Genomic DNA, 14366 nt, shown 5'->3' with positions numbered 1-14366 from the left:
AGACACGGGCTGAAAAAGCTGGTTTTAATCTTATCAATGTACATTTTTATATTCGTAGAAAGCTGGTTATAATACGATGCTTGACATAGTTTTTTAGTATGGATGAGAACCGGTTCGTTTCGGCCGGATTCGAATGAATACAAGAAAATTTCTTATTTCTACTATAATAAGACACCCCAATCGTTAGGGTACATAAATGCGTTAACTACAGGTTGGGTTATATTTGTGACAATGTGTCAGGACTTTAATGGTTTGTTGATTGATAATATTTTATATAATTCTTAAATTTAACATAAAAGTCCCTTAGTTTTGTAGGAGCTGGTATATCTATGCCTGTGTCTATTCGGACGAAGCCTAATCTGTCCCACTTTTGAGCAAGACGATTCCCTTTTCTCCCATTTCTTTTGAAGAGATTTTCTTCCCCCTTTTTCATTTTTTCTTTTCCCTTTATATAACGTCATGTAGGAATCGTCTTGCTCAAAAGTGGACCAGATTGGGCTTCATCTCTATTCGCGGTGATATCAAGTAACGCAACAAGATTAATTTGATTCAAACAATTTATATATATATGGACTTTAGTCATTGGCACAGTCGTCTTATAGATCTTATAGATCCATATACACATAATATTACAGATTTCATAAGCAAAAAATTGAAGTGAAAATTAAAGAAAAAATTTACGATGGTGGATAACGGTTCATACCCTGGCATTCTTGACTGCCAAGGCAGAGAAAATGGTTTATATCCTAAGGTAATGAGTATAGAAAGTCTTGATATTCAATCTCTCAATTTTCCTATAGGAATGTAGTTTAGAAAAATCCGACCACATTTACAAATTTTAGAATAAAATATAACTTCCTTTGTTAAAAATTCAAGAAGGTCCAATTATTTAAGGGGACCGATCCCCCAAACCTCCCAAAAAACTGGTGATGTTGTCACGTTTAACCTAACCTAAAATTACTTTTAAAAATATATAAGAATTTAAAATTTTTTCCAACCTATCCCCTCAAAAAAAAATACAAATAAAAGACTTTCACATACTCTTTAGAACAATGAAAAGCAATTTTTGTAAATCTTTCAGCTGCTGCTGTCCCGCAAGTAATCCAGCAGCCGACCTGCTTTTCTTTAAAAAAGTAAAAATAATTCGCATTTTTAACAATCCATGGATTCAGTTCAGGAGGATTTTCATTTCAACATATGTCCTAATTGAGCCCTGTGTTAAAGCTGTAAATCATATTATTTGATTTAAATGAAATTGGTTAACTATTGATTTTGGATTGATTTATTGCAGTTACACAAATCTATATTAAACAATGTTGACAGTCTTTGTAGCGTGGCTATTCTTTAAATAATTTTTAATTCAACTTGGTTTGTTTTAATTATTTAAGATTATTAGAAACATTAGTCTGGATTGATTTATTGCAGTTACACAAATCTATATTAAACAATGTTGACAGTCTTTGCAGCGTGGCTATTCATTAAATAATTTTTATTGAACTTGGTTTGTTTTAATTATTGAAAATTATTAGAAACATTAGTCTATATACAATGAGTAGTGAATTCGTAACTAAATTCCAAAAGTTTGCTTTGAAAACCAGAATAGTAATGAAGCTTGTATTAAAAGCGCAAAAAAATTAATTAAACTTTTTTAAGATTTCTGACTTTATTTTACTACTTTAGACAAAAAAAATATAGGCTGTAATATTTAATTTGCTTAAAGAAAATATGATTGTCCTTGTAAAGTTTAAAAAGAACATACGTTTCACGCATTTTAGTAATTGTAATTTTGATGCATATAATTGTACCCTTAGACTCTAGGAGATATTTAGACAAAAACTCAGCATCTTATTTTAGTGGTAGGTTTTTGGTTTGTCTCTCTCTAACCACTGAACCGATTTATTGTCTATTGGTGGTATGCTTCACATAGATCATATTAGGGTGGTTGTCAGGTACTTCTATTTTTAAATTTAATTCTTTGGATGGTGTTAAGATTTTTTCTCCCAAATAGTCTCTAGATGCTAGAGGCGCATGCGTTAGAACTTATAATATAAAGAGAAAAAGTATGTTAGGGGCCAAGACTTAAATCAACAATAAAATTCAATTTAGCAGTTTTTATATCAATTATTCAGTTTGACAAGTTTTTAAAAAACATTTATTTTATTTTTGGTCATATTTATTATTCTAGGTTGATATATCCATATGGCTACGAAGTTGTGTGGGGGACCAAGCTCCTGTGAAAGGCAAAGTAAAGGTATATCAATGATTTCTGGTTCAAAAACTTTTATAAGCTCATTAGGCCAACAACTTACATAAAATAAAGGCTAATCCATTAATTACTTATACTTTTAATTTGCTTATATAGCAGCGACGTAACTTGATTATACCCAAAGAATAACACGTTACTATTAAATACATTTTAACTCAAAGTAAGTAAATTTTAGATATTATAAAGAGGTTTGGTGATAATTCTTAATAATAATATAATATTGAGATAGCACAAAACATACACATATCATTAATTTAGGGTTCTATACCAAAGTGGATCAGTGGTAGCTTGGTACAAAATGGCCCTGGAAAATTCTCTTTCGGGTCTGATACATTTAAGGTAAAGTTATTCTGTTTATTCCTTGCAAATTTATTGAACAAAGATAGTAAAGTTTTATTTCAAAAAAGCTTCACAAAGTGTCACAAAAGATCAGCCGTATGACGTAATAAAAATGAGGGGTGAGAGGAGAAGTCGGAAATGAAACCCCTAAAAAAGAGATGGATTTTTATGACGTCACACGGCTGATCTTTTGAGACACTTTGTAATAGCTTCAGTTTAAATAACAAAAAATATGTTTAGCATTTATTTGATGGCTCGGCACTGCTACAAAAATTTCAAGTTGAGGATGGAGAAGTTTTCTACTCGTGTAGCTTTATTAAAACACAGGTATACATGCGTTATATTATTACACATAGTACCTAGTACGAGGTTCCCTTAAACTTTAAGTGTTCGTCCAAGACTTAATTTAACTGGAGCGTGTTTCACTGTTAACAAAATGTATTAGGTTAAGTAACGGACAACCAATTATTAAATTGCTTTACCTTTGTTTGTAAGTCTAACAAAGCAGCAGTAGTCGTCATTAAAGTTAAGTCTTTACATATGGCAAGGTTCAGTCTGTTGCTCCAACTTATTACAACGAGGATCGAGGGATAACCTAATATTCAAAATATGGCCCTCAATATGGCCGTTGCAGGTACTAAAAAAGCTTCTTCCTTGATACGGACGCAATTCTAATTTTTTATAGGCATACACAAAGAATCTAAAGAACAATGCAATAGTTCAGCCAGAATTTGGGACAACTGTCAAAAATAGAACCAACATCATTCCTACGAGGTAAATTAAAACTTTATCTATTATCTGTATAGAGAACTTTTTGCAGCAATACTATTCTAAACGCAAGACATTATTCGATTGTTCGATAATCATATAGCTAATCTGACCAAAAAATTAATGTTTATATATATACAAGGGGGGGGGGGGGGGGTAATGCAACCATCACGTAATCAGTGAGCAAATGGCACTTAGAATTCGAATTTCGATCTGAAATTTTGAATGAGTAATCATTGGTAGGCCTATTTTCCCTAAATCGAACAAAAAGTTGAAAAAGTAACGGCTAACGGCTCAGCCGTTTAGCCGTTTTTTGGCTATTTTATGGCAAATCTGCCATAATTTATGCAGGAAGCAACTTTTTGAAACATATTTTTGCTTTAAATCATGTGAAATGATACAAAAAAAACATTTTTAGATTTCTATTACCAGCAACTAGCGGCTAGAACCGTTTGAAAACGTTTTAGAGCAGCAAAGAGTATTATGTGGAGATAGGTTTCGTGATGATTTGCCTTGAAAAAAGTTTTTAAAAATGGCTAAACGGCTGAGCCGCCAGCCGTTAGCCGTTACTTTTCCAACTTTTTGTTCAAATTAGGGAAAAAAAACCTTCCAAGGATTACTCATGCAAAATTTCAAATCAAAATTCGAATTCTAAGTGCCATTTGCTAACTGATTACGAGATGGTTGCATTAAAAATCCCCCCCCCCCCTTATACAATTTTAAGCTATAGTTAGCAATTCAATAAACAGAGTAAAGTAATCAAAGACTTCTTACATTAGTTGTGAAAATTATATTTCTAGAAGTAAACTTTGAACTGTAATAAATCCAAAATGAAACAAAATCTTTTTAAATCAAAATTATATTTCCTTAATATATTGTCGTTGCTGTAACAAAAATGACTTTGAGTTTGTTTTAATGATTTTATTTTGGGATATACTAATCCTTGCTTCATCTGATAATTTTGAATGAATGTTACCCAAACCTACACATTTCCTACTAGATAAACCAATTATCTCCACACAAAAAGGACAATTGCAAAATAAGAAGGAAAAGGGATATCATATACTTATAGTGTATTTGTATATGTTCATGGAAATAGACAGATATCCAGTTTTTTTTTAAAAACTATTTCTTGATTTATATAATACTAGCGGCTTCACCCCTAATGCCCTTTACGGAAAGGGAAATTCAACCATCTACTTTAAATTTTAGTTTTTATAATGTTTTCAAACATTTTATATTTTTTTCTGAGTCGATTTCTCTTAAGAGGGTGGAGTTACCCTCCCCTAAATATTTATGAACCTTCTCTGTACCTATACGAAGCAAACATAACATTTTAGTGGTTTGCGAGAACCTTTGTTACATACAGATAAACACAAAGACATCCTCTTACTTTAATAAAAGTAACACCCCTTAAGAGGCGTTGCCACGAAAGGGACTATACCTAAAATTTGGTGTTGACTTTCGTTGTTTATTTTTATTTATTTTCCTTTTTTATGCTAAATTTATAACATGGTACCAGAGGCTGAATATTGTCCAAAATTTGTTCGACTTTGAGATGGATTGTTGACTTACCTTCGGCTGTCATTTTTAAATTTGACAAAAGGCTACAAGGGCAAAAAATGCAAAAAGACCTCAGCTAATTGAATAAAATATTTGAAAGTGTGTCCCTGTTTCTATTTATGATATACAATACATATTTATTCTTTTTCTTTGTTTCTTTGCATAGCTTAGGGTAATGCATAGAATTATATAACAGAAAAAGTATATTTATCCCATAGCATTATAGAAAGTTATAATGAAAATTATAGGAATTATTCTTGTTTTGATGGCCCCGCTTTTGTGTCTTTAATTTCTTATTGAGTTATGTGCTTAACTACAACACTTTTTTATGATTCAGATCCTCAGTGATGTCCGACAACACCATGATCACCGTGTACCCATTCAAAGGCAACCTCTACACCTTCTACGAGTCTCCCTTTGTATACAAAGTCAACCCAAATACGCTAGATACGTGTGAACGGTGAGAAATTATTTTATTAGGTTGAGTGATTTTTTGTATGTCTAAGTTTATATTCTATGCACTATATATTCTTTTTTAATCATTAAAACTACATTCATACAGCCAATTTTCAAAATTTTATTATTTCAATTGATTACTCAATTATATAGCTTTTTAGTGGCAAAGCTACTCTATAATTTCATTCAATGTGATTTTGTGGTAAGCCGAACGTTTCAGCTCACAGGGTTGCGAGTTCGAGTTCAACGAGCCTTAGCCTTGAATTATTCTACCAAAACAAACTAGCAGGATTTAGTCATACAGAAATTATATATTTAACTGAATAATATTTACAATGAATGTTTACTATATATATACAACAGATTATAACAATGGTTAGGTTTGAAGGGGGTGTGGGACGCAAGGGCTTAGCTCCCGGCGGTAGACAGGCTGTGGGGGCAGCTGTGGTAAAAGGGGAGGCAGCGCCTCCCGGTTGTATAATCGCGTGAGGGGCGCGTGATAGCTGCGTGTTTGAGCCCCTCCCCACATTTAGGCAGGCCAGTTTGACCGCTGGATAGCGGGGTCAACATCGGTCATGAGATAAATGGTGATATAATAAGATTAGTGCAGAGGGTTTGTTATGATAAGTCACAGCGTAGCAATTCTGTAAACTGCCTGTCCGTCTGGTTGTCGTATTACCACAACCTCCCCTTCAAGGGTTGCGGGGCTCTCGAGCCACCAGGCCTTGAACCTGGGGATACGACAACCTATGTCTGCGCAGGACAGGCTCTTCCTGGGGCACAGCTCGGTGGAGGACAGCTCGGGCTACACAGGCTCCACGGGACACTCGCTGCTCTGTCTGGCTGTGGTTGGATATCAGCATTGTCAACTCCTGGTTGGCTTCCAGCCGTGGGTTGGCGACGGCCAAGCCCCGTCGCTGGAAATTTTGCCTCGTCTGCAGGACTAACTCTGCCTCAGCGGGTAGCTGGACACGGAGGCCTAGGCTAACTCTGGTGGTTCCCAAGGGGGGAATGACGATGGAGGAAGGCGCATAAAATTCCATGGGGGCGCCTGCTTGATCCAGGTTGCTTGGCCTCCTAGCTCCTACCCAGATGGGGATGGCTGTCATCAACAGGGGGCACATTGCTTCAGCTTCGTCCTCTGGGGCTGCTTCTTCCATTGCAGTGGCCGCTTCTCCTCCTACAGGCTCGCTGCTGGCCGGCAGGTTCTCCATGTCCGTATCAGGATTCCAGATGGCATCTCTGGGTGGCTCTGGAGCTGGCGGCGGCGGCGGTGGTTCGTTGGGTTGGTCCTGCAGGTTCTCTTCTACTGGGTCACGATCCTGGCCGCTAGGCTGTGGGGCGGCTGCGGTTGGCTGGTACACTGGGAACTGTCCTGGGTCACTAGCTGGTGGCGCCGCAGCTCCGACCGGCAGCTCGGTGGCATCCTCGTCGCCGTCCAGGTCGCCTTGAATGTCTGTTGGAATCTGGTGGGCAGTCACATCTCCAGTGTATTTGCGCAGTCGGCCTACATGCGCGGTGACTTCTGAGATCCTGGCGGTTGGAGAGGTAGGTTTGATGACATAATGGACGTCCGTAGCTTGCCGCACTACCTTCCAGGGGCCAGTCCATCTCTTGGTAATCTTGGCTGCCTTCCCTGGCACCAGGCGGGGGGCCAGGTACCAGACCAAGTCTCCAACCTCGTACTTGGCCGTGCCTTCGTAGGCTGCCGCGCTCCTCCGGATGGTTCCCTCCTCTCGCTGCTGGATGGCGTCATACACTGCATGGTAGCGTTGCAGGAGAGCTTGGACGTTGGCTGGAACCGAGGCATATTCTGTGTCTGGCAGCCGGAGCACCATGTCCACCGGAAGTTTGGCCTCTCTCCCAAAGTAGGCCAGGAACGGGGTCACGCCGGTGGATCTGCAGGCCTTGGTGTTGTAGGCGAAGGCAATGGCAGGCAAGTGTGGCTCCCAGTTGTTGTCGTCTCTGTCTAGGAACAGACGCATGCCTGTGTTGAGCGTCCGATGGAACCTTTCCACTCGGTTGGACTGCGGGTTGTAGGGTGGTGGATGTGTCAGGCCAATCTCAAGCTTGGAGGCCAGCTCCTTGAATACCTGGCCGGTGAACTCCATCCCGTTGTCTGAGTGGATTTTCAGGGGGCATCCGAACGTGGCCAGGTGGCGGTGCAGCAGGGCTTCAGCCACCGTGAGGGTGCGCTTGTTGGGGATGGCGTAGAGGCTGACAAACCGGCTGAACCCGTCTTGACAGGTGAGGATATAGCGGTTTCCAGCTGGGGTCTCTGGCAGCGGCCCCACCAGGTCAATAAACAGGACTTGCTGTGGATACCCCTGGCGGGAGGGCACATGTATCCCTAGCTTCAACCTTTCCTTGGTAACCTTCTGGACACACTCAGGACAAGTCTGAACCATCAGGCGGACGTCACGGGACAGGTTGGGCCACCAGAAATGCATGGCGACGCGGGCGATAGTAGCGTCCATTCCAAAGTGCCCGGCCATGGGGGTCCCATGGGCTAAAAAGAACGCGTCCTGCTGGAGGGCCGAAGGCAGCAGGTATCTTGTTCTTTCCCCTGTCAGGGTTTGGTCAGTGGTGGTGAGGCAGCCATGCTCGTCAAGTCCCAGGGCTGGCGTACTGCTGCTCGTCTCGTTCCTTGCCGCGCAGCTCAGCCTTAGTTGGGGCTCTGCCATCAGCCACCCACTGGCGGACACGGAGCAGGAGAGGGTCCTGTGTCTGGGCTTCTAATACTCTAGCTGGGTCCAGTCGTGCGGCAGGGGGCCGGCTAGCTGCGGACTCCCCTAGCTGGCAAAGGTTGTGGATGTACTCAGCCTGCTCTGCTAATTCTTCAGCGGTAGCTGTCGGCATGTTGGCGTCCTCCCGGCGGCTGAGGGCGTCGGCGTTGGTGTTCTGGGTGCCAGGACGGTGGCAGACCGTGAAATCTAGGGCCGCTAGCTCCTCCTGCCAGCGGGCCACCATCCCTGTGGATGTGTTCAGCGACTTCATCTGTAGCAAGGCTGAGGAATCAGTGTTGATCTGGAAGCTGCGGTAGGACAAGATGCCGTGAAATTTCCGGATTCCATACATAATGGCGGCCATCTCTCCCTTCCAGGACGGGTAGCGAGTCTCGGGGTTGGTTGTCTTGCGCCCCACGGCGGCAATCAGCCTCTCCTTGCCGTCCTGGCATTGACTCAGAATGGCAGAGATGGCGCGGCTGCTGAAGTCTGTGGTGAGCTGGAATACCGCCGGCAAGTCAAACCTGGGCGGCGCTCGGATGGGGGCTTGACGGAACTTGTCCTTGAGCTGTAGCAGCTGGGCTTCCATCTCAGGCGTCCAGGCTAGGGTCTTGGCCGTCTTCTGCCGATTCATCTCGTAGGTGAGGTCGGCATACTCTGGGATGAACAGGCGGTAGTATCCAAAGAACCCCAGAAGCGCCAGCAAATCCTTGGGGGTGCTGGGGGCCGGCCAGTCCAGGATACGGTCAATATAATCCTCTTGCATGGCTATCCCCTCACGGCTGAGGGTGTGGCCCAGATAATCCACCTTGGCTCGAAACAGCTTGGTCTTAGCTGGCTTGAGGCGGATTCCTCCCCTGCGGTGGGCTTCCAAGACCTCCCGGAGCCTAGCCAGGTGGGCCCAGGTATCCTGGTGGAAGGTCAGGACGTCGTCAAGGTATGACTGGAGGTTGGCTGTGCCTAGTGGATTTAGGACCCCTGCAATAAATCTGGAGTAGACAGACGGTGCCGTAGCAAGGCCAAAGGGCATCCTTTTCCATTGATACAAGCCCCTGGGGGTGGTGAAGGCGGTGCAGGGCCGGCTGTCCTCAGACACACGGATGGTGTAGTACGCGGCCACCGCGTCTAGGGCACTGTAGACGCGGTGTCCTCCAGCTCGTTCTACCAACTGCTGGATCCTGGGCAAAGGGTAGCTATCCAGTTCCAGGCACTTGTTGAGGGCTCTGTAGTCGACGGCCCAGCGGGTGCTCCCGTCCTTCTTCTTGATGGGCACCAGGGGGCTGCTCCAGGCGGAGTCTGAAGGCTCTATGACTCCCTCTTGTAGCCAGGTGTCCAGTTGTTTCTCCAGCTCAGCCTCCTGCCGCGGGTTCAGATCCCTAAATCTCTGGCGGATCGGCTGGGTCCCTGGTTTGAGGCGCAGCTGCAGCTCTACTACGTCCGTGCAGCCGGGGGTAGAGTTGGAGAAGACGTCCCTGTATTCTGATAACAGGGTCCAAACCTCCTTTTTGAGCAAGGGGTCCTTGCGCAGGAACTCGTTGTCTTCCATCTCAAGGGTCTCCCACAACTCCTGCATATCTGGGGGCTCAACAGGCTCTTGGAACGAGTGGAGACGAGGGGGAGGCTTATCAGAAATCTCTAAAATGTCAGGCTTGACTAGCTCCCCAGCCACTGGGAGGCCAGCGTCCAGCAGGAGGGGCGTCTCCCCTTCATTTACCACCAGCACTCGAAACACGCTGGCGGAGCCAGGCCTGTGGGCATACAGGCCTTCTGGGATGACAAGATCCTCCCCAAACCTCTGTTCTGGGGCAGCTAGTTGGATGGCATCCTTGGTACGGTGTCCTACTAATTCAACAGGGACAGCCATGACACCGCGGCCAGGCAAGACCACCCGCTTGGCCGTGCGGAGTTGGGGTGGCTGGCCGTCAGTTGGAGTGACAGCGCTTAGCCTATACGTGGCTGGTGCGGGGTCAGCTTCGGCTCCGGGACCCACCGGCCGCGACTTGATGGGCTCGGCCTCGGGAGGGGCTGACGTGTCGGAGCATGGTGTGGCTCCGAGGGCGTCCGGCCACGATTTGACGGGCTCGGTGCTGGGAGAGGCCGGGGCGCTGGGACCAGCCTGGGCTCCGTGGGCGTCCGGCCGCGACTTGACGGGCTCGGCGCTTGTAGAGGCTGAGGCAGCGGAGCCATGTGTGGCTCCGGAGGCGGCCGGCCATGACTTGACGGGCACGGCGCCGGGAGAGGCTGATTCCTGGGAGTTGAGTGTGGCTCCGGGTGCATCAGACCGCGACTTGACGGGTCTGGACTCGGACTTGGCTGGCTGAATGGCTGGGGGTCCCAGGTAGAGGGGGCCAGGTGGACACGGCTGGCCGTTGATGAAGGTGTCGGCGGAGAAGATTGGTTCTGGAGGGCTGGCAATCTCAGGGAACGTTGTTGGCAGGTTCTCCAGTGGCACCTTGGGCACTGGGGGCAACCCCATGGCTAGCAGGTTGGTCCCCCTATGGGCGTTGAGTGCAGTGTCCACCCAGTGCGTGCCCTTCTCGACCACACGCGGCTGCTCTGGCAGTGGGCCTGGCAGAGGCCCCTCGTAACTCAACTCTCTCTCGGCTGTCTCCCGGTCGATGGGGACGCCACGGAGTGGGATGAACTCCCCACGCACCCACAAGCAAGGGGGTTGCATGTCGAAACAGAGCCTAGTTCCGAACTCCTTGAGAAAATACCCTCCTAGGTTCAGAGGGTGTGAGAGATTCCGTACCACAGTCACGTGGTACAGATGGAGTATAAGGGTGTGTGAGACTGCCATATATAATTCTTTCAATTTTCCTATTACCTGGAGGGGCTGGCCTTCCTCGTTAGCAGTCAGGATTTGGGTGTTGTCTGGACTCAACATGCGTTGCACGCCCATTGCGTGCATGAGGTGTTCAGAAATTACAGCAGACCCTGGTACACGGTTGCCAGAATCGATCATGGCATCAACCTGTACATGCTGGGCAGGGTCAGGAGTGGGAAACCTCACCCTGATATGGCAGGGGAAGTGGAGGTCCTGCCCTTGAGACAAGGGGGCCTCCCGTTCGGCTGGGGTTGGCAGAAACTTCGGTGGTGGCCGAACCGCAGCTATGGTGGTATCGCTTACCATGGTGGCTTAGACTGTAGCTTCGAATCACTAGAGCTTATCAATTATCACTGGGTCAACAATTTTATATTTCTTTTTATCACTTGGTTGACATTTATACACACTTATGTGTTGTTATCACTAGGAGCTCTAGGTGTGATTCTGGAAGCACTGGCAGCAGGGAATGTCCGTCCTGCAAGGTTCAGAGGGGTAACGGCGGCAGGGAATGTCCCGTCCTGCAGCGCCTCTGGTTCGAATCCCGAAAGATGGCGGCAGGGAATGGCCCGTCCTACAGCGCCTCGGGTTCGAATCCTGGAAGGCAGCGGCAGGGAATGTCCCGTCCTGCCGTGCCTGTGGCTCAAATTCTGCTATCCGTCGCAGTGGTAGGCCTTACTTGTGTGCTGAAGCTTCGCAGCCACACATTGCCTTCTCAGGGAGACCAGCACCTAGCTGTCCGTCTCGTAGGTTTGGCCTGGGTGTCCTGGGGCTTGTCCCAGCTACACTTGCCAATTTAGACTCAGTTCTGTAGCCGTTTGAGCTAAATTATCCGATTACCGTGGCTGCGCACCTAGCGCTACTCCTACACGGTACGGAAAAAGCGTCTTAACTGGCGCTTTTAGCAGGCTAAATCTGCTTGCCGTAGGCCAAAGGCCCACATATTGCGTTCAAAATGATGGAAATTCGACCTAAAAAGGCCGTCTCACGGGTCAGTTGGCTTCTCAGTTGGCGGCTGATTGTCCCCTTACTTGCCAAAGGGTCCAATCAGAGGTAGAATAGGCTAATTTCTGTAAGGCTCGATTGAAACACGCTGACACCAAGATGTGGTAAGCCGAACGTTTCAGCTCACAGGGTTGCGAGTTCGAGTTCAACGAGCCTTAGCCTTGAATTATTCTACCAAAACAAACTAGCAGGATTTAGTCATACAGAAATTATATATTTAACTGAATAATATTTACAATGAATGTTTACTATATATATACAACAGATTATAACAATGGTTAGGTTTGAAGGGGGTGTGGGACGCAAGGGCTTAGCTCCCGGCGGTAGACAGGCTGTGGGGGCAGCTGTGGTAAAAGGGGAGGCAGCGCCTCCCGGTTGTATAATCGCGTGAGGGGCGCGTGATAGCTGCGTGTTTGAGCCCCTCCCCACATTTAGGCAGGCCAGTTTGACCGCTGGATAGCGGGGTCAACATCGGTCATGAGATAAATGGTGATATAATAAGATTAGTGCAGAGGGTTTGTTATGATAAGTCACAGCGTAGCAATTCTGTAAACTGCCTGTCCGTCTGGTTGTCGTATTACCACAATTTCATTTACATTATACATATTTCAAATTTTGTTGTTTCTGTGCTTCGCTACTTATGGCTGTTGATATCCTTGCTAGCAAAATGAACTTCAATAAATCTATAATTGATATGGGATGCATATAATGGAAATATTAATTAAGTAAAATCAGAGGTTTGGCATTCATTATCAGCATATGCTCTTTTTTTAGTGAATTTACTCTATAGGGCCGAATTTTAGTCTTTTTAAAAAGCATATGGGTTTGAAAGTTCATGTTCAATTTCTGTTAGAAGTTTAAGAGCTCCACTCCTGTCTTTAAGAAATATTTACTTAATCAATAATAATGAAAGCATTCATAAAGCGAAGCTCTGAAACATTAACACTTGTAGAGTGTCAAAATATTAATGCTGCATAAGCTGAAACAAAATTGTAAGTAGATACTGTTTAAGGAAATACTTACATTTTTAAGACTTGATTATAGAACTGCTTCGATTATAACAATGTACCTTGTGGTCATAGAATTTAGAAAAAAAGTTTTAAAAAATCAGCATTAACTGGACGTAAAGACTATCTGGAAACGGTTATAAAGTTGCTACGGGTCCTAAATCAAATATAATTGTTATAGAAATAATTATGCAAAGTTTGAAATCGATAGTACAATTCTAACCTATTTAAAGAAACGAAAAGAGCTAACTGTCACGGACGGACACACCGACCAATATTACAGAACAGCTGCGCTTTTAAAAAGTTTATCAAATTTCAGGGAAGATCTAGGAAAGCTTGGTTTGGTGTCAAATGCAAGCCATGTTCATTTTGATGATAACAAGGACATGCTATCTCTGGGCATGAAACTTACTATGACAGGTGAATTTTAATTAATAATTTGATATTAAATAATTGTGTTATAGGTTTACAACAGACTAGCAACTCTAGATGTTTAAAAACCAATCCGACTGTTAATAAAAAAAATTTCAGTACCTAAAAAAGATTTTTTTGGTACTTGTTAGCAAGTATCTATTCAAAAAATTATTTTTGAATAGCGTCTATAAAATTGTCATGGTTGCTTTTAAAAAAATAGGAATTACATATTTTTGTTTGATTTAAATTTAACCCATATGGAATGGCAACAGAGCCTAAAGTCTAAACCTTGACATACCACAACTTTTTCTTTAATAAATAACATATTTAGTTTTTTGAAACTGCATTTCATACTTCAGGCCCGTACTATGTGGTGAACAGTTTCAAGTTTAACAACAGCAGTGACAGCCTGGCCGGTCAGAGCAAACAACTTTTAAGAATCCGCCCCAGATGGATGTTTAACCCTTCGTACATGCATTCCTTTGCCATCACACCAAGGTAAATCTTGTGCAGGTGATACATAACTTTTGTCCGAAAGTCCTATTTACATAATTCCTAACAATCTATAATACAAAGTAGAACGATGTCTGTCTGTCTGTTTGTTTGTCTGTCTGTTTGTCTGTTTGTTTGTTTCTTTCTTTCTTTAGCCCAGATCCTTCTAAACTCGATCATCAACATCTGGCAAGAATCTGGCAACTTTCACCGGGTTTTTCCATAGATCCTTCGTGTTGAGGTTAGTGGGTTTTTGTCGACAGTTGAAGAGATGTTGGGTTGTGTGTGAACTGTCACAGTTGGGACATTTATCCACTAAGAAACCAGTCTTATCTATACGGGCCTTGTAACTGTTCAGATAAGAACTGTATCCAGACCTCAGTTGTGCCAGGGTTGATCTGGTGACTCTGGGAAGACTTTGTTCAGTCTTGCTAATCTCTGGCGGGCGGGTGTTTAATACCTTGTTGCGGGTATTGTTGATAACATCTTTCACAGTATTTGTGTGG

General features: G+C 44.2%; 1 protein-coding gene across 1 annotated transcript in view; it reads left to right on the top strand.

The window, feature by feature from the left end:
• Positions 1–633: 633 nt before the first annotated feature.
• The window catches only part of LOC145315133 (carotenoid isomerooxygenase-like), a 34872-nt gene continuing 21139 nt past the window's right edge, over positions 634–14366 (top strand). Inside the window, exons 1-8 of the mRNA XM_080155180.1 lie at positions 634–751; positions 2186–2251; positions 2525–2605; positions 2846–2932; positions 3291–3379; positions 5274–5396; positions 13274–13374; positions 13728–13866. Coding sequence (XP_080011306.1) covers positions 683–751; positions 2186–2251; positions 2525–2605; positions 2846–2932; positions 3291–3379; positions 5274–5396; positions 13274–13374; positions 13728–13866 — 755 coding nt within the window. The 5' untranslated portion in view covers positions 634–682. The remainder of the gene's footprint in view (positions 752–2185; positions 2252–2524; positions 2606–2845; positions 2933–3290; positions 3380–5273; positions 5397–13273; positions 13375–13727; positions 13867–14366) is intronic.

Source organism: Acartia tonsa, chromosome 3 (genome assembly GCF_053477335.1).
Source record: "Acartia tonsa isolate MP-2025a chromosome 3, ASM5347733v1, whole genome shotgun sequence".
NCBI classification, from domain to species: domain Eukaryota; kingdom Metazoa; phylum Arthropoda; class Copepoda; order Calanoida; family Acartiidae; genus Acartia; species Acartia tonsa.
The sequence above is the reverse complement of the archived record's forward strand: the minus strand, read 5'-3'. Positions and strand labels throughout refer to the sequence as shown.